The sequence below is a fragment of the Hippopotamus amphibius genome, chromosome 2 (genome assembly GCF_030028045.1).
Source record: "Hippopotamus amphibius kiboko isolate mHipAmp2 chromosome 2, mHipAmp2.hap2, whole genome shotgun sequence".
Classification (NCBI taxonomy): Eukaryota; Metazoa; Chordata; class Mammalia; order Artiodactyla; family Hippopotamidae; genus Hippopotamus; species Hippopotamus amphibius.
Genome location: NC_080187.1, coordinates 205,491,263 through 205,512,570, shown reverse-complemented (window position 1 = coordinate 205,512,570; position 21,308 = coordinate 205,491,263). Strand labels below are relative to the sequence as shown.

Here is a 21,308-nt window from a genome sequence, read left to right as displayed (position 1 = left end):
ACTCACTCCACCCCAAGCGTAAAATGCATTTCCAGATGGTACCTCCCTAGGCAACTGCATGTGGAAGGTACAGTGGAAAGAGCACCAAACTGAGAATTGGGAGGTGTCCTGGCTCTAATGCCAGCTCTGCCCCTGAGCAGATATGTGACCTTGGGCTGTCAACTTCTCCTTGCTGAGCCTCAGTTTTCTCATCTGAAGAATGACCAGGCTGGATGGATGGTTGACAGCGAGCCTTCCAGCTGCAACATTCTCTAACTAGTTTGCCATGTGTCAAATCCAAGAATGTCCGTTTTGTCTAGGACAAGAGGATATTGCTGCTGCAAATTAGGTATTAAGCGTGAGACTCAGACGGGGAAAGGATGGAGAAGCAACATGTAGGTGCTCTGGCAGTCACACTTGAGCCTCGCTTTGGGTTCATCTTAGCGCAGGTGGCTGGCCATGTGAATGATGAAGCCTCCAGATGATTCCAGCCCTCAGCCATACAAGTCATTCCCACCCACTCAAGTCTCCCCAGTTGAAGCCCCAAACATTGTGGAGCAGAAATAAGCCATACGCGCTGTGCATGGCTTCTGACTCTCACAGCATGAGCCTAACAAAACTGTTTCATGCCACAAGGCTGGGGTGGTTTGTTACACAGTATTAGATAGCTGGAAATGGGGGAGGAGGTTTAAGGGTGGTCTGAGGATGAAGGGCCTCCTTACGCTGCTGAAACCTCACCAGTGGGTGTCCTCCTGTGCCTACTGACTTGGAGAGCCACCTCTGGTCTGCGGGTATTACTTTACTCAAGGTAGCCTGGTGCTCTTGGGAGAGGTCACGCAAAGCCTGCACTGTCCTGGAATGTTGTCACATTTATCAACAAGGAAGCACCAGGATCTTTCTAGAGGCTGTCACAGATGCTGAAGTATTGGTCAGCTGGGGGCTGGGAGTGGGGCTGGTTCATCTGTACATCCCAGTACCCCAGTGTCCGGAAAGCCTAAAGTGGGAGCAGGGGGTTGCTCACACAGGTAGAAGTCCTCTGGGTGCATCTTACACACTCTCATTTCAGCCCTACAATAGCTCCATTAGGTGCTGTAAGAAGGGATGTTTGCCTACTTTACTGATGAAGAATAAGTTCAGGTGCCGCGCCCAAGGCTATACTCACACCAGGATGGGCGGAACAGAGCTCTGAACCAAACACAGGACTCTGAATCTATCGTTCTTTCCTCTACGACTGTCTTGAGGAACACCCTGGGTGATTTGGGGAGGGAGGCTCTGGGAAGGGGCCTTCATTTCTTCTCCCTAAACAGCCTGTTGTCTTGAAATACGATCACTGAACTTGACTTACATTCTGTTTCCATTTCCTTTCACCACCCCTCCACTCTCATTCCTTTTTGCTCCTGGGATTTTTGGCAGAAGGAAGAGAGGAGCGCTCCACTCCCAAGTCTTTCATTAGGGAAGGCTTGATGGTGATGTGAGGCTTCACACACCAATGTGCCAGGCAGGGCTGGGGGCACGGAGGCCAGGCCTCTCCCAAGCGGGGGTGGGGGTGGTGAGGAGGGACGTGTCCCTCCCCATCACAGCCCTCACACCACTGGGGACCATGGATGGTGGAGTTTCCAGAAGAATCTGTGCGTCGTCTGCATTCTGGCTGGGAGGGAGGAAGCAGCCTACTCCCTGGTGGAACTTCCTCGCTCACGACGGAAGCAGGGGACAAGGAAATACCACTTTCTGAGACCATGCCAGGCTATATCAAGCGTATAAGCTCATTTAAATCAATTTCCAGATTAGGCTTGGAGAGGTTAGCTGACTTGTCCAAGGCCACACAGCATCTAGGTGACAGAGCCCGCGAAGACGCCAGGTCTTGCCACTGGCTCTCGCCCCCGCTCCTGGGAACCTCAGGGCCCGGAGCTGCGCGCCCCGACCTGGCAGGGAGGCGCTCGGCCCTCACCCCGGGGCTGTCCGGAGGGGACTCCCGCCAGGGGGCGCTCCGAGCCCCGTCTCGGGCCTCCGGGCGCGCCTCCAGCCGGCGCCTGGGACGGCACCGGCCGCTCCGCCCCCTCGGCTCCTCCGCGGCTCTGCGGGCGGGCGGGCGCCCAGCGCGCAGGGAGCGGAGCCGAGCCGAGAGCAGCGCACCCCGCCGCGCCCCCGGTGCCCCCCGCGCCCCCTCGCCCGCCGCCGCGCAGCCTCCCGCCGTGAGTAGCGCCCGTCTGCGGGCTCGACGGGCGGGACGGGGCGCGCGGCCCGGGGCTAGGGCTGGCGGGGGGTGCACATTGCTGCGGCGCAGCTCAGCCGCCGGCTCCCTGACGCCGCCCCCCCCCCCACCCCGGGGATGGCCGGCCTCGGTCTTGGGTGCTCCGGCCGGCCCTCCACCTCAGGGACCTGCCCGCCGGGCCCCTAGGGCCCACTCTGAAGTCTGGGACTGTGACCTGAGGGACCGTGTGGGAGCAGTGGGCAGACCTGGCGCCTGGGGAGGCGGGGGGAGGCAGACTTCCATCAGGTTTGGAGCCCTTGCCGGGGGAAAGCACCCCAGATTTCCGGGAGGAGAGAGGCCAGGTCTTCTCAGCATCGTCCACCTCGCATACCTCCTTCTTCCTCTTGTGTGAGGAGGCGATGCGAGGAGGCGGCTCCGCACCCAGAGTGCTTTCTCCGTGACAGAATGAAGCTGTGGTCCCCGCCGTCGGGAGCCCGGGCCGGGGCAGAGTTAGGGTGGGCAGGGCGGCAGCCAGTTGGTCCGGGGCAGGCTGGGGTTTCCTCCCCAGCGTAGGAGGGTGTCGTCAACAGGCGACCCGACTCTGGACCAGGGATTGTGGATATCTCGTGGCGTGTGTAGGTCCGGCTGATCCTCACGGTGACTCTGCAAGGTGGAAATTAGTCTTCTCACTTTGGGAGGAAGAGGAGGCCCAGAGCCGTAAGCGTTGAGGCCACACAGGTGGTAGGTTAGGAGCGCACACTGGAAGAGAGGATGCCTAGCTGCTGCCTCACTGGCAGGTGGGAAGGGCCCTGGGGGCGGGTGGGGAGAGCACCGGACCCTGTGTACTTGAGTATCCAGTGGAGGGCAGCTGGGGGCCGCTGTTGTGGTTTCTGACACTGTATTTGTCAGCTGCCTGTGTAAGGTATTCCTGGGAGAGTCCTGGTGACCCAGGGGTGCTGGTGCGTTGGTCTCTTCACCATTACTTCCGGAGTCCTGTTCTTCCCCAAATCATACATCTCCCAAGATGTGTTTTTAGCACCTGAAGTGGCCCCATTCAGCAGCTTTGGGAGAGGCTTGGGCAGGGGGTGCAGGGGTGTGTGGATGTGAGTGGGTGTGTGCTGGTCTGGGACAAGTTTCCCATTGGCAGGAATAAGACCTGAACTGACTCTGACCCTCTCCCTAAGGCCTCCCTGGTTGTTAGATGTGGGGGTGAAAGCAGGCTGCCCAGTGGAGCTGACCTTCACCGGGAAGGTAGTTTTGTCATGTCAGCTTAGGCAGGTGGCTGATCTTCTCTGAGCCCCAGCTTCCTCATCAGAGATCAGGGTGGGTCAGAGCCTCCAATGCATGTAATGCCGAATGCCCCTCCCTTCTCTTGGCAGCCTCCTCAGAGCCTGAATGTGATGGTTCTTCATGGAAGGGGGTGTAAGGGGGCGATCGTGGTCCCATTTCACAGACTTGCACTAGGTAAAGATCTCTGAGAGTTCAGCAGGGTGAGCTGGGGCCCATGGGGGAGGGGCTTAGTAGGTTTGAAAGTTCTCTATGGGATGATCCTCCAGCCCTGGAGACCTTCTCCTAGGTTGTCCCTCAGGAGACCACTGACTTCCTAACCCTGGTGCTGCCATTGGAGGGTTGAGGGTGCTGTCAACAGAAGCCAGGGGAAGAGCAGCTGGAGGGGGCTAGCTGTGTGAATTTTAGCAGGTCCTTTCCACTGTCTGGACCTCAGTTTCCTCCTTCTGTAAAACAGATGGGTTTGACCAGACAGCAGTGGTTTTCAAACTCCTCCCACCCATGAATTCTTACATAGAACCCCAACATATAGTGTAGATAAAGTGGAACTTCTCTGGCTCCCCTTCCTCATACTGGCGGCTCCTGAGCAGAGTCTAAAAATCCTGTAGATGTTCTTAGATCTCTTTTTATGAGGTCCTAGGAAATCTGTGTTAACCTTTCAGAAGTGTTGCCTAGTAGTAGGGGTTGGGGGCAGGAGTGTGAATTCTAAGGATTCTGTTAATAGGAGTGTGGGCATTAAGATGGGCCTCAACCGTGGAATGTCTGGAGCCGATGACCTCTGCCTCTGGCCAGAAGTTGTAGGTGTGCCCTCTGCCATGTGGTTTCATCTTTTCAGGGCAAAATAGGTGCCTGTGCCTCTGGGTCCTTCTCTGGGTCCTAGCCGGTGACTGTAATTCCACCTCAGAATGTTTCCCCTTTAGTTTCGTGTTTCTGGACTGGTAAAATACAAATTCATCTTGGGGAGAGATGTTATGAAGGGGCTTTAAGTTGTCATCAGCTGTTTTTACCTGATGAGCTTTCTGAGCAGCAGCCTTGAGAAAGACGGCTAGGGCACTACATTTCAATCAACCAACATTTATGGAGTGCCTCCTGTGTACAAGCTACCTCAAGGGGACAGAGGTGAGAATGTCACAACTCCTGCCCTCATGAGGCTCCAAGACAATAGGCAGGAGGGAAGGAATTCACACTTCTAGGAACCATCCAAGGACTATTAAAAACACTTTACATATGTTATCTCATTTGTCCTGTAGATATTAGACTCATTTTAAAATTACGTGCCATTTCGATTGCATACAAAATAAGTGTACATACCAGCAAGAAACAGCATTGCCAGCACCCAGAAACCTCCTTGTGTCGCCTTGTAGGCACAACCCCTGACCCAGGTGTAACCACTATTCTGACTTCTAGCACCATGGATTTGTTTTACCTAAAGGGCATCATGCAGTGTGTAGTCTTTTGGGTCTGGTTTCTTTCATTCAAAATTATGTTTGTGAGATTCATCCACGTTGTTGCAGGGAGCAATAGTTCATTTATCCTCTTGTTGTATAATAATTTCATCATATGGGTATAACTCAGTTTATCCATTCTTCTGTTGATGGCCATTTGGTCATTTCTAATTTTTAGTTGTTACTAATACAGCTGCTGTGAATGTTCTAACGTGCACCATTTTGGAAAACACCTGCATGGGTTTCTTTTAGGTATGTCCATAGAAACTGCCCAACAGTTTTCCAAAGTAGCTGTCCCAGTGAATACTCTCCCTAGCAGTGTTTGAGAGTTCTCCAAATATTCACTAACACTAGGCATTGTCTAGACTCATTTTCTGTGTAAGTAATTTGAAGCTCAGCAAAGTTGTCCTGTGTTCAGTGTATGGAAGTCAGTGGCAGAGCTGGGATTTGAACCCAGGCCTGTGTGCCTGTGGAACCTGTACTCTCTCCCTCTGGGTTACACATCGACATAGATTATGATATAAGCCAGAATGTGATAAGCTCTAACCCTAAAAATGCATAAAGAGCCCTCTTTGGGAATTTAAAGAGGAAGATAATTTTAATCTGTTTTGATAAGAAAAAGGGTCAAGGAGGCGCATTTGATGGTAGCATTTGAGCTTGGCTGTGTGGGAAGGGAACAGTTTTGCTAGGAGAGCTCTCTGGGTACCTCCCCACCCTGCCCCACCCCCCACCATGGAAAGGACCCAACTTGAGCTGGGGTGTGGCAAGGGTGAAACCTTTGGGGAGATGAGAAAGGTCTACTTTTGCCTGTAATATAGGATTTATGGGGGAGGGGGCTATGCTGAAATGGTGATTTGGGGCCTAGTTTGAGCTTAGGGGATCTCCTGGCCCCCAGCTCCTGGTCACTCAGGATGTAGAACCCAAGGCAGGGGCTCGTTGTTCTGCTGCGGAGGTGGGACTGCTTCACAGGCAGCTCATCTCCTGAGAGCAAATGCAACTGGCCTCTTGTCAAATGAGGGATCTTAGCTGTTCCCGGGACCATTCTCAGGGTACCTGCCAACAGAATTTTTTGGAGTTTTCTGCTTCCATCTAGCTTTGTGAAATTAGTAGCCCCCTCCACTCCTCAGGATCTGACCCAAATGGTTTATTTGGAAGTATTTTTTCAGCAACAAGAAGATGACAGATAGCAGTTCTGCCACCTCCTGCACTAGTCTCAGGGGCTTTGCCAGGATGGGGGTGAGGGTGAGGGGGGCCAAACGCCTGACTCTGGTCAAGCCAAACTTGCCAGGAGGATCCCAATGCCTTTTTCTCAGAAGGGAACAGAATTGGTGCCTCAGTGGCTGTGGGAAGCGGAGACACAAACAATGGCCTGGGGTGAGTCAAACAGCAATACTAATCATCCTTCTTATTTGCCCAGCAGTTTATGTCCTTATCACAGTGGAGTCTCATGTGGATGTGTGAAGTCGGTGATGAAGATGTTATCCCCCCAGTTTACAGAGGTTGGGGACTGAATCCCAGAGAGGGTGCCAGCATGCTATGAGTTACACAGCACCTAGACTGACATACACCTAGACTAGCCTAGAACCGGGGATCCTGGAGCCTGCTCTTTTCAGGATTCCATACGTGCCAGGCTCTGGCTGAGCACAGAGTAAAGACCAAGCAGGGAGGAGGATGTGTGATGCACAGGCAGAGGTTGGCAGGTGATGCTGAGAGTTAGGCCTGGGAGCCAGGCCAGCTCTACCTGGAGGTCTTCAGGGATGTGTGTGCCTTGATGGAAAGGAGGGAGGGAGGTGGCATCTTGGTACCAGAGCTCTGGTTTGCAGGGGGCAGAGGTGGAGGAAAGGGGGTGAAATATATACATCACCTGAGAGTTAGAACAGCTCCAGCCACTTGGCATTGATGATATGTGCGCTTATATAATGGCGCCTCCACCCAGCCTGGTGAAAACAATCTCTTGGGACTCAGGGATCCCGGGCGTGGTTGGTATCAGATTGCCACGCAGAAGTAAAGCTGCCAACGGTAGCCAAAATGAGCTCTGAGAGGACTTTGCTAATGACTCTTGAAAGACGCATCCACAGGTAGCTGGTTTTGTCTCTGTGATGTGCAGACTGTCCTGGGCCCTGGCCTTGGGGTGCTGTCCAGGGTGGCATGTGGCTGTCCCAGGAACGGGGGGCTCCTTGGGGCAGGAGGATCCCAGGGGAGGATGCAAACAGTCTTTTATGGTGGAGTGGTGGGTGCTCTGCTTGGCTCAGAGCTGCCCTGTGGTTCTCACCAAGGTGCCCTGGGCAGGCAGAGTTAGCTCCATTTTACAGATGAGGAAATAGGCTCCTCCCCCTGACAAGAGATGAGGTCACAGAGCTAGTTTTGGGCAAAATTGCAACTAGAACCTCAGGCTGCTGACTGCTGGTGTCTATTGTAATTTGTCACACCACTCCCACCCACCTTTCCCTTAGGGTGGTGAGTGAGAGAGTTTGCAGATCAGTTGAGACTCGAAATTGGGTGGCACAGCCCCTGAGGGAGCTGAGGTCATGATAATCCCTTACCTTGCTATTGCATTTTGTAGTTTATAAAATAATATCCTGATTTGCAGTGGTTTTTACAGTATTAATCCCTTTTACAGATGAGGAAGTTAAGACTCTGCAGTTTAAATGACTTACTCAGGCAAAAGTGGGACTTGAACCTGGAACTTCTGACTCAAAAATGAATTCTCGTTTTCCCGCATCACAGCTCTTTTCTCAGTAGACCTGAATTTCGTGAGAACAAATTGCCAAAGTTGCCCTTGGCTCTGTTTCTCTGAACTTGTTCGGAGTAGATCTGAAGAAGTAAGGAGTGCTATTTTTCTGTCTCCTTAACAAACTTGAATTAATATAAATCAGATAAGAACCATACATCATTGGTCACAGGTGAGGAAAGGCTTGATCAAGGCTGTTCTTGAGGAATGAGGGCTGTGGGTTATCCTTAAATTATCAGCTTCTACACAGCCAATTACTTTTGGGCCTGGATTCAGGCTGGTACCAATTGACATGTCTGTCCTAACCTCAGGTTTTTTTTCCCTGTTCAGGGCTGTACGCTTCAGGCCTCAATGAGGAGCCCAAACATGGAGACGTTCAAACAGCAGAAGGTGGAGGACTTTTACGACATCGGGGAGGAGCTGGGGAGGTAAGTGGCTGTGAGAGGTGTACTGGTCAGTACATCTTGTGGGTCACGGCTTGTCACAGAACTCGTGGGAAGCTTTAAAAACAGTCCTGAGGGTTATTCATCTTCATGGATGCCTCTGCAAGTAAATCATCTCTCTGCAAATAGACTTGCCAGCAGAAGGGACTAGAATTGTTGAGTTCCGTGTTGTCAGTATAACCTGGCTGACAGTTACTGTGAATCTAAGAGATTCTTGTTTCATCTGTTACTTCGCTCCCAAAGCAGTCTGCAGGCTCTGGACTGAGACCTGACCTGTTGGTTTTCTTCTCAGAATCCCACTCGGGATTCTCCATAGCGCCCAGGATTTTGTTCTGTAAGCTCAGAGCCTGAATGGGAGGTGAAATCATCCTCCTGAAAACGGCTCTGGATTGAGTGACAAGCCACGAGCCTCGTTGTGAGGTTCCTTGGATCTGAGTTATTGGGCGCACTTTCAGGTGTTCTAAACCCACAACACAGACAGGGATAAACTCAGATCTGAAAGTAGTTACTGTCTGGAGAGAAATGAAAATTTTTCAAAGCTCTCTTCTTGCCTCTCATTTGTAGCAACTGCTAGTATTCAGGTGGTGTTTTAATGATTACAGAACACCAGTCTTGGAGTTTGAGTCTCACAACAGGTCATGAAATGGGAATTATTTTTACTTTTGTTTTTCTTGAGGAAACTGTAGTCCAAAGAGTTTAAGCAAATTGCCCCAAGTTGCTCAGCCAGCAAGTGACATGGTCGGCGTCTGGCCAGTCCAGTCTGTCCCTGTCATGCTCTGTCCAGTGCGCACAGTTCTTGCACACTCACACGTGCTTGCAGTACACCCAGCCCCACCCCTCCACACACCCAGCAGAGTAAAAACCTGGGGGTTCAGGGCCTTCACCGTATCCACGAGGCAAAACAGGAGTCTTTCCCTTTAAAGAACTCTTGCGTCAGGACTAATTCTGTTACTTTCTTTTCTTTTATTTATTTTTTTCACATATATGTGTGTATTTATTTCAAGCATTAGGGTCACGCTGAATTTATAGGTTAGTGTTTTAGTACAGTTTTAAATATTATATCTTACTTACTGTATCATACCGGTTTGCTCATGTCACTAAATATTTTAAATGCAATTTTATATCCCTTTGTATTCATGCCTCAATTATTCAGCCATTTCTCCTACTGTTAAAAATATGCATTTTCCATAAATTTATTTTTTTAAAATTTTCATTACTAAAGCTGCAGTGAACATCCCTCAACAGAAATTTCTGATCCTATTTTTGACTGTTCCCTTAAGATAGATAACTAGAAGTTGGGTCACTGGGTACTTTCTTTTATTTTTGAAGGAAAACTAGAAAGAGCTTCAAAGCCAGAGGAGCCTTACTCAGAGGAGAATGGAAAGTGCGGTTACAGGAATTCCCTGGCAGTCTGGCGGTTAGGACTCGGTGCTTTCACTGCCGGAACTCGGGTTCAATCCCTGGTCAGGGAACTAAGAACTAAGACCCTGCAAGCTGCGCAGTGCAGCCAAAAAAAAGAAAAAAGAAAAAAGAAAGGGAAGTTATTTCAAGTTCAGGGAGTGCTTGTCCTGGCTGACCGGCTGGGTCAGGGAGCAAGTGTCTGCAGAGACCCCAGAGTGGGAAGATTCCTCAGCCTTCTGTCTGGGCCGCTGCCACTGGCAATCTGGGGCCTGGGAAGGGCTCGCAAGAGGCTGGAGGGTGGTCAGTTGAACTCTGCCTCTGAGTGAAAAGCGAGATTCTCTTCGCCTCACGTGCTTCTCCTGACCTTGGTGATGCCAGGGGGAAAGTGGCACCCTCAGTACCAGACCCTGGCAGGGCCTACTAGTTGCTTTGGAGCTGATGGCCTCGTGTTGGCCATGTCCTGTGTGTAGGGTCTGTGCTAAGAGCTCTGGGTACAGAGGTGAGTGTGACACAGGGAGCCTTGCCCTCCTGGAGCTCCAGCCCGGCCATGGGGGCAGCTGTGCATATAACAAGGGTGGCCTAGGATGGGACTATGTCAGGTGGGCTGAGAACTGAGAAGGGGGCCCTGGACTCTGAAGAAGGAAGTGGGAGAAGCTTCCTGTGGAATTCATCTATTATTCCTTCTTAGTCCTGTCTCTCCCCCATTCCATAGATCAGAGCTATTAGAACTGAAAGAGACCTCGTGTTTTGGGGTCCTCCACCTACAACAGGGTGTGAAGGCCCCATGTACCTCACAGCCTAGAGAGCCTTGGAGGAACCTCCCCCTCGCCCCCCGGCACGTGCAGCTTTTCTAGGGTTCTAAGGTGCTAGCTGGACGTGGGGTGAGTAAGGGGCAGCGGAGGCCTGAGGCCTTTGGAATGCCTTCTTGTCCTAGGATTTGTGATCTAGAGGTCAGGTGAGCTGGGATGCCTTTAGAGGTCTTTCTTCCAAGACTCTTGTCTGAAAGTTGAGGAAACTGAGGCTCAGAGAGGGGAAGGGTCTTGCCTGTGGCCATAAACAGGCTGGCACTAGACGCGCCTTCAGATGACTGCTGGGCTTCAGCAGGAGCAGTCCTATCTATCTCTCCTCCTGTCTTCTTCATGTAACACGCTATTGCAGGCGTACCGCGTGCCAGGCACTGTCCGAGGCCGTGACAAACAAAATAGACCTTCCTGTCCTCTTGCAGCTTGTGTTCCACTGGTGGAGAAAGACACTAAACAAGTGATCGAGGGATCACGAAAGGATAAATCACCACAGAGTGTGTGAAGGGCTGTGAAAGGAGAGCACGGGGTGCTCCGAGAGAGAATGGGGGTGTAGTTTACACTGGGGGGTCAGGGGAGGCTGCTCCGAGGAAGTGACTGAGGGGAAATGTGCAGGCGGGGGAAGCAGCATGGACACAGGCCCCGAGGTGGGGAGAGCCTGGGACCTGAGCTGCTGGCAGGAGGCCAGTGTGGCCGTGGAACGTGAGCTGGGGACAAGCGGTGCTGGATGAGGTTGGATATATAGCTGGAGAGCCAGCCTGCAGGCTCCCTGCCAACACGGACTGGTGGAGAGATTTGGCCTTTGGGGACACACAGTTTGAGGTTTGGGTCCCCTTCCTAGCTGTGCAACCTGAGGACAACTTACTTGACCTCTCTGAGCCTGAGTTTTTTTACCTGTAAGATAGGATTAATAACAATAGCTACCTCATGATTGTGGGGCTTCTGTGGGATGCTGAGTCTGCGATGTCCCTCACAGAGCCAGGCACAGGGCGCGTGTTCAATGAACAGGAGCTTCTGGCCTTTGGAGTGAGTTTGGGTGTCAAGGCCCCGTCTCCTGCCTCTGGAGCCCTGCAGGAGGACCGTGTGGGTCTCTGCAGGAGGAACAGCAGGAGGGGGTGTTCTTATGTTTGGAAGGAGCTGTATGGAAACCTGCTTCCTTGGCTCTCTTATTAGCTCCCTTGCCTAGACTTAGGGCTGTCTCATTGACTTTAGCTCCTCATTAAGTCCTTACTTTGCAAATAATGAAAATGAGTGAGAGTCCCTTTCCATTTTTTACCTGTAATGACAGATGGAGCTCACAAACATCACGTTGAACAAAGGAAGTCAGATTCAGAAGAGCCCAGATGTATAATCCCATTTGTGTCAAGTTCAAGACAGGCAAAATGAATCCCTGGTGCTAGGAATCAGAATAGTGGTTATTCTTGAGGGACTATTGACTGGAAGGGGGCACAGGAGGGATTTCTGGGGGGCTCTGTTTTGTGATCTGGCTGCCTGTTTCACTGATGTGTTCATTTCATGAAAATATATTAAGCCATACTTGTATATGTACATTTTCCTGTAGGTATATTGTGTTTGAACTAAAATCAGGCATTAACAAACAAGGAATCTTTAACTCCACTCCCTGTCCTGATCTGGCCGCTGGGGTGCATGTTTCTGATGCCTTTGGAAGCCTTGTATGTCCTTATCCTAAAAATAAGAGAACATCTGTAAGAAAAGCTGCAGAGTCCAGCTTTGGATCTGGACAGCGTGCCCTGACCCGAGAGTCCTGGGCGTGCCTGGGGCCCACCTGACCTTGTGCATCTCACCTGATTTTCTGGCTTATGTTGAGGCACCAGCCTGCTGGGGAATGCTGGAGGTTGTCGGCTGTTTCTGGGAGCAGTTGGAGAAATGCTGGCCTGCAGCTTCTGGCCTCTCCCAGCCTGGATAGCCACTGCAGGACAGAGCAGGACTCGTAAAGAGAAACTCATCAAACCCCTCATTTTGTAGATGAGGCTAAGACCAGAGAGGGGAAGTGACTTGTCCAAGGTCACACTGTGAATGGGTGATAAGTGAAGGTGGGGACTAGTGGTCTGATTCATACGCTAGGGCTCTTGTCACTACACCATAAGGACCCACAGAGCACAAACTCATTTTTTCCTTTAATTTGAATGCTTTTGGGGAGTGGGGGAGAATATTTGGTAGGGATGTTTTTTTTTTTTTGACCTTGAGGATAGGGTAGCAGGGTGAGAGTCAGAAGGGTGAGCGTTTGGGAAGGACTGATATACCCTGGGAAGGGTGCTGGTAGATAGGCCCAGCGATGGCTACTGTATGTCCAAAGGTACAATGTAATTTAATGGAAGCAGCATATTATCATCAGTGGTTTCTTCTTTCCTATACTTATATTACTTTACTTAGATTATTAAAATTATTATATGAACCTACAATCAAAATGTTACTGTTAAACTGGATCTCAGTAAGAATTTAGTCCAGATCTCCATTTTATAGGCAAGGAAAGTGAGGCCCAGAGAGGGGAGGTGATTTGTCCAAAGTCACACAGCCAGCAATACAGGAGGTGAAACTTAAAGAAGCTTTTCAACTACACTGTGCTGGTTTAAACAAACAGAGGAAAACTTCTCTCTTTATAAATTCAGCTTTTATCCACAGCCCCCACCTCTCTCAGGGAGCCTACCTCCCCATCACCCCTTACATCCCACCATCCCCTCCCCAGCTCCCCTGGTGAAGGTAGCGGCCAGAAGCCCTGCTACTTAGAGGAGGAGCAAGTGTACAAGGCATGCTGCTAGGCACTTAACCTGCAGAATCGCCTTTTATAAGGACAGGAGCCTTGGGCCACAGAGGGAGCCACTGCTCTCAAGCCTCACCCTTCCTAAACAGGCTGAGGAATTCCCTGGGACAGCTGCCTGCCAGACCTGAGTCTCCCGATGGGGTCCTCTGTGGATAAGATCACCCACCACACATGCAGCTTAGCCAGGGAGAGAAACAAAAACCTGCAGGAAATGTGGAGAGCTCAGGTGTACCCAGGCTGGGTGCTATGGCCCAGTCTAGCAACAAAATTCTGTAGAAAACAATAATAGTAGGTGTTTGGATTTACCTGTCTCTGTCCTTGGGAAAAGAATTTCCAAGATGGACTCTGAGGCAAAGGGGCTTTTATTATTCCTTTTTAAGTTAAAAAAATTTTATTGTAGAAATAATGCATGGCATATATCATATAGTTATGAAAAGTTAAAGTGAAGAGTAGAACACCCTCTACCTTCCCTCCAAGTCTCACATCCCCAGATAGACTTTGATGATAATTGTCTTCTGCTGCCTTTCAGAACTTTTCTAAGCAAAGCAAGTGTGTATAGACCCAGGTGGAAACATACAGCCAGAACAATCTACAACTTGCTTTTCTCATTTAATGAAATACATTGAATATCTTTTTACAGCAGTGTATATAGATCAAGAGACATTTTGGATGAAGGTTTTTTTTTTTTAAATAAAACATTTAAGAAGACAGTTTAAGCCAATGAAAGATTATCAGCCTTAACCCAGCAACTATTTTTATTTCTGAGTCTTACCTTCTAATCTGTCCATGGCTATTTCTCACGCCCACACATCCTTTCCTCTTTTGTGTCTGCTTGAGGCCCTCATATGCTCAGAGTTAACATTCCCCCAAGTGCTAAGCTCCTGGGGGCAGGTTGCGGAGACCAAGGGGAGCAGGAGCAGTGCTCAGGCCCTGGGATCACTGGCTGTGAGATTAGGCCTATCTCACATTTGTTTGTACTGGGCTGTCAACTCTTTGAAGGCAGGTCCACATCTGCTTTCCTATTTTGAGCATCATGACAGCACTGAGACAGAGGCCAGAGGTCCCCAAATCTTCTGTGAATTCTCTTAGCTCTTGGTCTTCCCTCGCTCTTGAAAAAATTAAACATTTCCTTCAAGGTCAAGATCAAATGCCATCTCCCCTGGCAAACCCTGCCATGACCCACGCCATCCTACCATACCCCCTCTGTGGACTGTATTAACTCTTATTCTGGACTCACATCTCTATCAAGTGCTAATGTCATCATACTTCATGTTACACGAAAGCGTTCACCTGGTCACCTTCCCTGCTGGACCCGGGTTCCTCCACGCTGTGCTCCTATATACTTTATCCTTTATCCATTCATCTTCTGCCTCTATTCTGCGCCCCCCACCCCCATTTCCAGCCCGGGCCTTCTACACTTTATAACCGCTCAACTCCCACAGACATCATAGTTAACTGCAGAACTGTCTGGAACCTGCCTTGAGTTAAACCTGAGGCAGAAAACCTCCGCTAAGCCCCCCACTCCCATAGGCCTTGGAATCCACGAACGTGCAGGGTTCCCCAAACACAGAGTGTGAAACGAAACACACTCCATTTCCTGGACACACATTATTATTTTTTTTCTTACCCTTTTGTTTAAAATTTAAAGTATAGTTGATGTACAATGTTGTGTTAGTTTCAAGTGTACAGCAAAGTGATTCAGTTTATATATAGGTGTATATATATATATACATAAACACACACACACACATATATATTCTTTTTCAGATTCTTTTCCATTATGGGTTCATTATAAGATATTGAATATAGTTCCCTGTGCTAGACAGTAGGACCTTGTTGTTTATCTATTTTATATATAGTAGTGGATACATATTACTGTATTTAATCCTTGTAGCACCTCTTGAAGCAGTTACTATTCCCATTTTACAGATGAAGAAACTCAGTCTCCAAAATGTTAGGTGATTGGCTCAAGAAATACAGACTACCTACTTTATCAAAGAGAAGCCAAGTGAGAAATTCCGCTTTGTGCAGCACAGCAAATCTTAGAGAACGTCAGGAATAAAAGCCAGAAACTTCTCTGGGCAGAGCCCTGTCTACTGCCCTGGGCTGGGATTCTTGTGCCTCTGATCACACATATGCTTATATTTCCTGCTGCTGGGAAAGTGAAAGTGATGGGCCTAAGTTAAGATTCTTCTGCCCTCATGTCAGTATCTGTGCTGAGTACTTCCCATCCTCCAGAACAATATGAGGTGGGTCACATTCCCACTTCACAGATGTGAAAACTGAGGCTCAGAGAAGTTTTACAGTTACGGCTGGTCACTTGTGCCAAAAAGCTTTCTTACTGCCAACACCAAGCTTGTCTGTGCCAGGCCCGGGAAGCTCTCAGCTTGGTGTTAGTGGCAAGGAAGACTTTGGGCCACAGCTGCGCCCCAGGCAAGTCAGTGGTTTCCAAAAACTGAGTGAGCATGTGTGGATGAGTATGTGCACATCTGTACTCTAGGTCATTGTCACAGTCCAAAGACTCTCCCCAGGCACCCACTGTGTGCTGGGCACCGTGGTAGATAGAGGAGACTTAGGGCTCAGGCCTTGCCCCAGAATAAATTAGGGCTCAGTTGCGGCACAGGGGTGCTCTCCTCAAAAGCTAATGAAATGAAAAGTTGGAACAGGCCATGAGCTAATAGGGGGACCCCCAAACGTGTGCCAGTTGTTCAGAGGAGGAAGCTGTCGCCCTGGGTGGGGGTCATGGTCTAATCCTGGAGACGGCATATGACCACCTCAAGGGCAGGGCTCTGCCAAGGACTGAGAAGCAGCAGGCGCAGGCTTGGGCAAGAGGGCACATGGAGAGGGTTGAAGGGATGGGGCTGCCAGGAGGACAGGAGACTGCAGAGGGCCCCGGATGACAGAGGCCCTGGAGGAGGGAGGGAGGCGCCTTCATCACCCATTGTCAGGAAAACAAAGCACAAAGCCACTCAAACAAAGTGGCTGCGTTGCACACGCTTCAGTCAGAAGCTGGCACATGGTGCAGACTGCTTGCTCCGAGGTAGCGGCCTCATTGAGCTCGGTTTGTGTTATGAAAATTGAAAGAGCTGGAGGGAGGTCCAATGTGAGGATAACTGAAACCATTATATACCAGTGTCTACAGGACACACTTTCCTTTCTACTTATTTATCGCCAGTGTGTACCTTTTGCATTGTGTTGTTTTTTGACCTAATGTGGTTTTATGTATACCTTTCCATGTATCCAGAGTCCATATAACCTAAAAATGTTTTTGTTTCAAGATAATTTCAAATTTAATAGAAACATTTTCAGAATAACACAACTCCCTTATATCCTTTATCCTCATACCAGTTTTTAAGGTTTTGTTACCTCCTCTCTTGCTCTCTCCCTCCTTCCCCACTGTCTCCTCCTCCTCCTGACCTTCTTCCTTCTTTCTCTTTCCTTCCTTTTCTCCTTTTCTTCCCTTCTTTCTTTTTGTCTATCTACCTACCTACCTACTTACCTAGTATTGTTTCTGAGCCATTTGAGAGTTTGACACAGACGTTATGCCTCTTTATCCTCAATGCTTCATTTCCTAAGGACATGGGTGTTCTCTTTCATAACCACAGTACAACTTTCAAATTCAAGACATTTCACTGATACACTATTTTTATCTAAGCTATCATCCTTGTTCCAGTTTCATCAATTTTCCCATTAGTGTCCTTTAAAAAAATTTTTTTTACCTTATATAAAATTTTAAAAAGTTGCACTCCATTTACAGTTATGACAAAGTATTGGCTCTATTCCCCATGTTGTGTAATACATCGTTGTAGCCTATCTTACACCCAACAGTTTCTACCTCTCACTCCCCAACTAGTGTTTTTTTTAAAGCAGTTTTCCTCCTTGCTAAACAGGATCCAGTGAAGATCATTTATTGCATCTTCTTGTCGTGTATCTTTAGTCTCCTTTCATCTGGAAGAGTTCTGCAGCCTTTCTCTGACTTTCACGGCAAGATATTTTTGAAGAATACTGGCCTTTTAAAACAAATAGATACAGTCCATATTTCTTCATTAATTTCATAATAATCTGTTATATAAACATCCCCAATTTACTTAACTTTCCCTGTTGTTTCTCACTACTAAAAATAAGTGTTTCTGTGAACATATTTGTTGAATTTCCTCTCTGCGTTATTTCTGCCGGGTGTATTCCCAGAGGTGGAACACCAGGTCAAAGGTTATGACTAATTTGTGTAATGGTTGAAACTAGAAATACTGAACCAGTTTACCAGGTCACCAGAATGCACTTATTTCCTTATAGCTTTGTCAATACCCTTTCGTAGTTTTTGTGTATTTTTGGTAGTTTAAGAGTTTTGTAAAGATACCTTAATATTTTCACTGTGGAGAAACTTAAAGTAGTTGAAGTCATCTTTATTTCTCCCTTAATTCCACATCTTGTTCTCTCTGCTACCTTACCTTTTTTTCATGGTGTTTCTATTTCATTTTTCATAGATAATTTGAAGTTCTGATAGCAACACAAGGCAGGTAAGGCAAATATAATAATTCCCATTTTATAAGTGATGAAAATGAGGCCCCTTCAGGACTAGAGGCAGATGTCTTCCCTGTAGACTGCTGGTGTTGTCTTCCTCCCCCCAGATGTAGAGGGGATTTAAGGTCTTTGGGGGACCCCAGAACTCCAGAAAAGGGTTTTACTTCTGTGTCTCTAGTTTTAGAAGCTGGCTGGAATGGTTCTATAAGAAAGCTAAGAAAGATGCTATTGGAAGAGTGGGGTGCTTGGGGAGAGGTGTGTTTTGAAGGCAAAGGAGAGAGCTCAGTTTCCCTATACTCTCCTTTGCTAGGGAGACCAAGGTGCAGGGTAAGAGCTGAGGCCAGTGGTAAGAGTTGGGGCCTTAGGTACCCATCAGCTCAGTTACAGTAAAGCACCAGGGCTATGGCAGTGCTGGTGGGAGATCATGTGAGGCCCTCCGGGGCCTCCCACAGAAAAGATGCTGCAGCCTTCAGAGTCTCTCTTCTGGAGATTGCTCCAGACCCCAAAGCAGCCTTCAACAGGCTTTAGAGCCCAGGAACTTTAACCTGCAAGGGCTCCTACATTGTCTAGTCCGGGGGTTGGGAAACTACAGCTCTACAGCCAAATCCAGCCTCCCACGTGTTTTGAATGGCCCTGGAGGTAAGAATGGGTTTTACAGATGACCAGTTCTAGTAGATTTGATAGTCGGAACACTAACTTTGGACCCCAATTAGGCAAAATGTTATCCAACCTCCCCCCACTGCCTAACTCTGTTCTTTTCGTTGGAAGACCTATATTACAAAAACAAACAAAACAGAAGACAAACTCAACTCTTGTTATATTTTGAGTTTCATCAATTAAAACTTTGTGGAAATTTAGTTTTCTCCTTTGTTGTGTAAGTACCTACATAATATCCTTGATTTTACTTCTTGGCTCTCAATGCCAAAAATATTTACCATCTGACCCTTTGCGGAAAAAGTGTGTCTACCCCTGATCTACTCCAGTATGGTTTACTATTTAAGCAGCAAACCTTAAAAAAAGTGGCTTATTCTGGGGTGGGGGACAGGATAGAAACAGATCAAAGTGAAGGTGCAGTTATGGGAAAGGAGGAAGAAGAGGTGAGCAGAGGTCCACCTGCCCTTCGTCCTTGCCCTCCATCTCACAGCCTGTGAGGAACCTCTGAGAAGGCCAGTTTCAGAACTACTGTCGGTGTCAGTCAGTCTGTCCTGCAGGGAGTGCTGGGGTGGAAGAAGGGAAGGGAGCTCTGGGTATTAGGGACTGTGCATCCTCTCTAAACCTGGCCCTGCGTTGGTTTAATCCTGGATATTACCTAGTGTAATCCTCTTGTGGTGGTAGGTGTTTCTCCCACTTTGCAAATGAGGAAGCTGAAGCTTGGAGAACTTAACTAACTTGCCAAGGGAAGTGCCAGAGCTGGGATTTAAACCTGTAACTTCTGACTCCTGGTGCAGTGCTCTCTGTAGAGTACCAAGCTGCCCAAGATTTTCTTTCTGCCTGTGACCCTTGGGTCCCCTCCAGAGAATAGGGGAGGTGGTGGATACTATTGTTTAGTGCTCTTGGTGGTTTACTGGGGAATCTGCTCAGAGCTCAGTTGTCCTTGTCTAATCCAGTTCCACGGCTGACACTGCTTCCCTGCTCAACCCCACCCCCCCCACGCCCCCCGCCGCGACTGCCAGCATCTAAGCCTGAGGTCTCAGAACCCTAATCTTGAGTCCAGAGCTGCTGGTCCTCGGTGGCCTGGCCACAGGGCCTGGAGGGTGATGAATTATCCTTCCCTCCTGGGGGTGAGGTTTATTTGGCACCCTGGCCACAGGGCCCACCAGCTAAAGGGGCTGAGGGGCTGCAGTGTGGTTTTGGGAGGCAGACACTCCTACTGGTGTTTTAGAGGAGACAGGGAGACAGGGCAGAGGGGGAAAGGCAGCTGAGGGGCACCTGAGGGGCCCCGCAGGAGGCTGATGAGCCCTAGCCTGGCGGTGATGACTCCGGGCACTGCAGCCACCAGGCCCAGGTGTGATCCCTGCTCTGCTGGGCCTCAGGCAGCTTCATTCTCATAGGCTCTGTGTCTTTGTCCTAAGATGGTCCCTATCTTACAAAACTGTTTTCCAGCCGCCTGGGGTCCCCTCCTTTAACGTCCAAACAAGAATAATGAGCGTTCCATTCCAGGGCAACAGGAAGTCCTGTTCCTGACCAAGCATTTCTGAGCCTCCCCAGGGAGTGCTCACATCCTCCTTGACGCCTCAGGTCCTTGGACTCAAGGACCCCTTCCTCCTTTGAGACAAGGCAGCGCTCCCTCTGTGACCCCGTCTCCGGCACGGACTCGGGCCCATTTCCGAGTGCCTCCCTTGCCACTGAGGCTGGTTGCAGGACAAACTGAGTTTCATGTAAAGTGTGGGGTAGTGAGAGGAATTTCTGCACAGAGAAGGAAACAACTTAAAGTGGGGTAACAGATACCTCTGCTCCCCTGACTCCTGACATCTGCCACGATGCTGGGGCCTTCCAGGACTCCGCCTCAGGCCCCAAATCTGCTGCCCTTCTTTATGCTTAGCTCCCAAAAGAGAACCCCTATTCTTTTACATATAGGAAGTTTAGGTCCTTGTTACAACCTCTCCCTGAAAGGACCCTGGTCCTCTCTTTTCCAGAACCAAAGATCCTTTAAAATCCTTCCCATACAAAAAGCCGTCTCTGACCACCCCCACCCCGCCCCATTTTGGAGTCTTTTACCCTCTTTATTACTGGTAACAGTTCTGAACAGCTTTCAAAATGATTCTTTTCCCATTCCGGGCACCGATGTAAAGGGCACAGCCTAACACGTATCCAGCAAAGGGTCGCAGATATGGACCAGGTGATGCTAAAAGCCAGCAGTCGGTTGTTTTGAAAAGCTCACAGGGAGGAGCTGGGTCGGGCTGTTTCTCCTCTGTTACCTCATTTGATCGTGAGCCTCCACATTGGGGTAGATGGGCAAGTGGGAAATTACCACCCCCATTTTACAGGTAAGGAAACAGAGGCATAAAGATCCAGCCCCTGCCTTTGAGAGCAGGGAGGCCAGGTGGAGTGGAGATAAGGCTGTGTGTCCACAGGGGTTTGTAAACGCAGGTCCAGGTAGCAATCTTGAAAAGATTTCTTAGCGAAGGAGATTGTATAACACGCCTTTGGACCCAGCTAAGTCAGCAGTGTTTCCAGAGTTTGGGATCGTGAAATTCTTTCCGATGTCTCAGCTGAGCCCTGATGTAAGATCTTTCCTGGGGTCCATACATATCTCTGAGATTTCAGCTCCCTGCTGGTCAGGAAGCACTGCCAGAACCTGGCTAAGCAGGTTTAGCTCCACCAACCCCCACCTCAATTCCCCTGGTTCCCTGTGCTGTTCCCCTCCAGGAAGGTCTGCAGCTGGACTGTCTCTGGGGCAGCAGAATCCCCCCTCTCCAGTACACAGTCAAGAATTTGTCTCTCAGGCTCAGGGGTCAACCCTGGGTACGAATCCCAGTTTTATGACTCACTGCCTGTGTGACCTTGGGCAAGTTATGTTACCTCTCTGAGCCTTGGTTTTCTCATCTGTGAAGTGGAGAACATACCACCTACCTTATCAGGCCAGGATTTGAACCTTGATCTCTCCTGACTCTAGGGAATTGAATGAGATTATGACTGAAACACGTAGCCCAGTGATTGTCATCTTTGGCAGTACATCTGAATCACAGAGGAAGTTTAAAACAAACACTTGTATGCCAGGGATTCAG

General features: G+C 49.2%; 1 protein-coding gene across 2 annotated transcripts in view; it reads left to right on the top strand.

Moving 5' to 3' along the window:
- Positions 1-2,052: 2,052 nt before the first annotated feature.
- The window catches only part of DAPK2 (death associated protein kinase 2), a 116,957-nt gene continuing 97,701 nt past the window's right edge, over positions 2,053-21,308 (top strand). For both annotated transcript variants that reach the window (XM_057722787.1, XM_057722786.1), the window contains exons 1-2: positions 2,053-2,171; positions 7,964-8,061. In XM_057722787.1, coding sequence (XP_057578770.1) covers positions 7,985-8,061 — 77 coding nt within the window. In that variant the 5' untranslated portion in view covers positions 2,053-2,171; positions 7,964-7,984. The remainder of the gene's footprint in view (positions 2,172-7,963; positions 8,062-21,308) is intronic.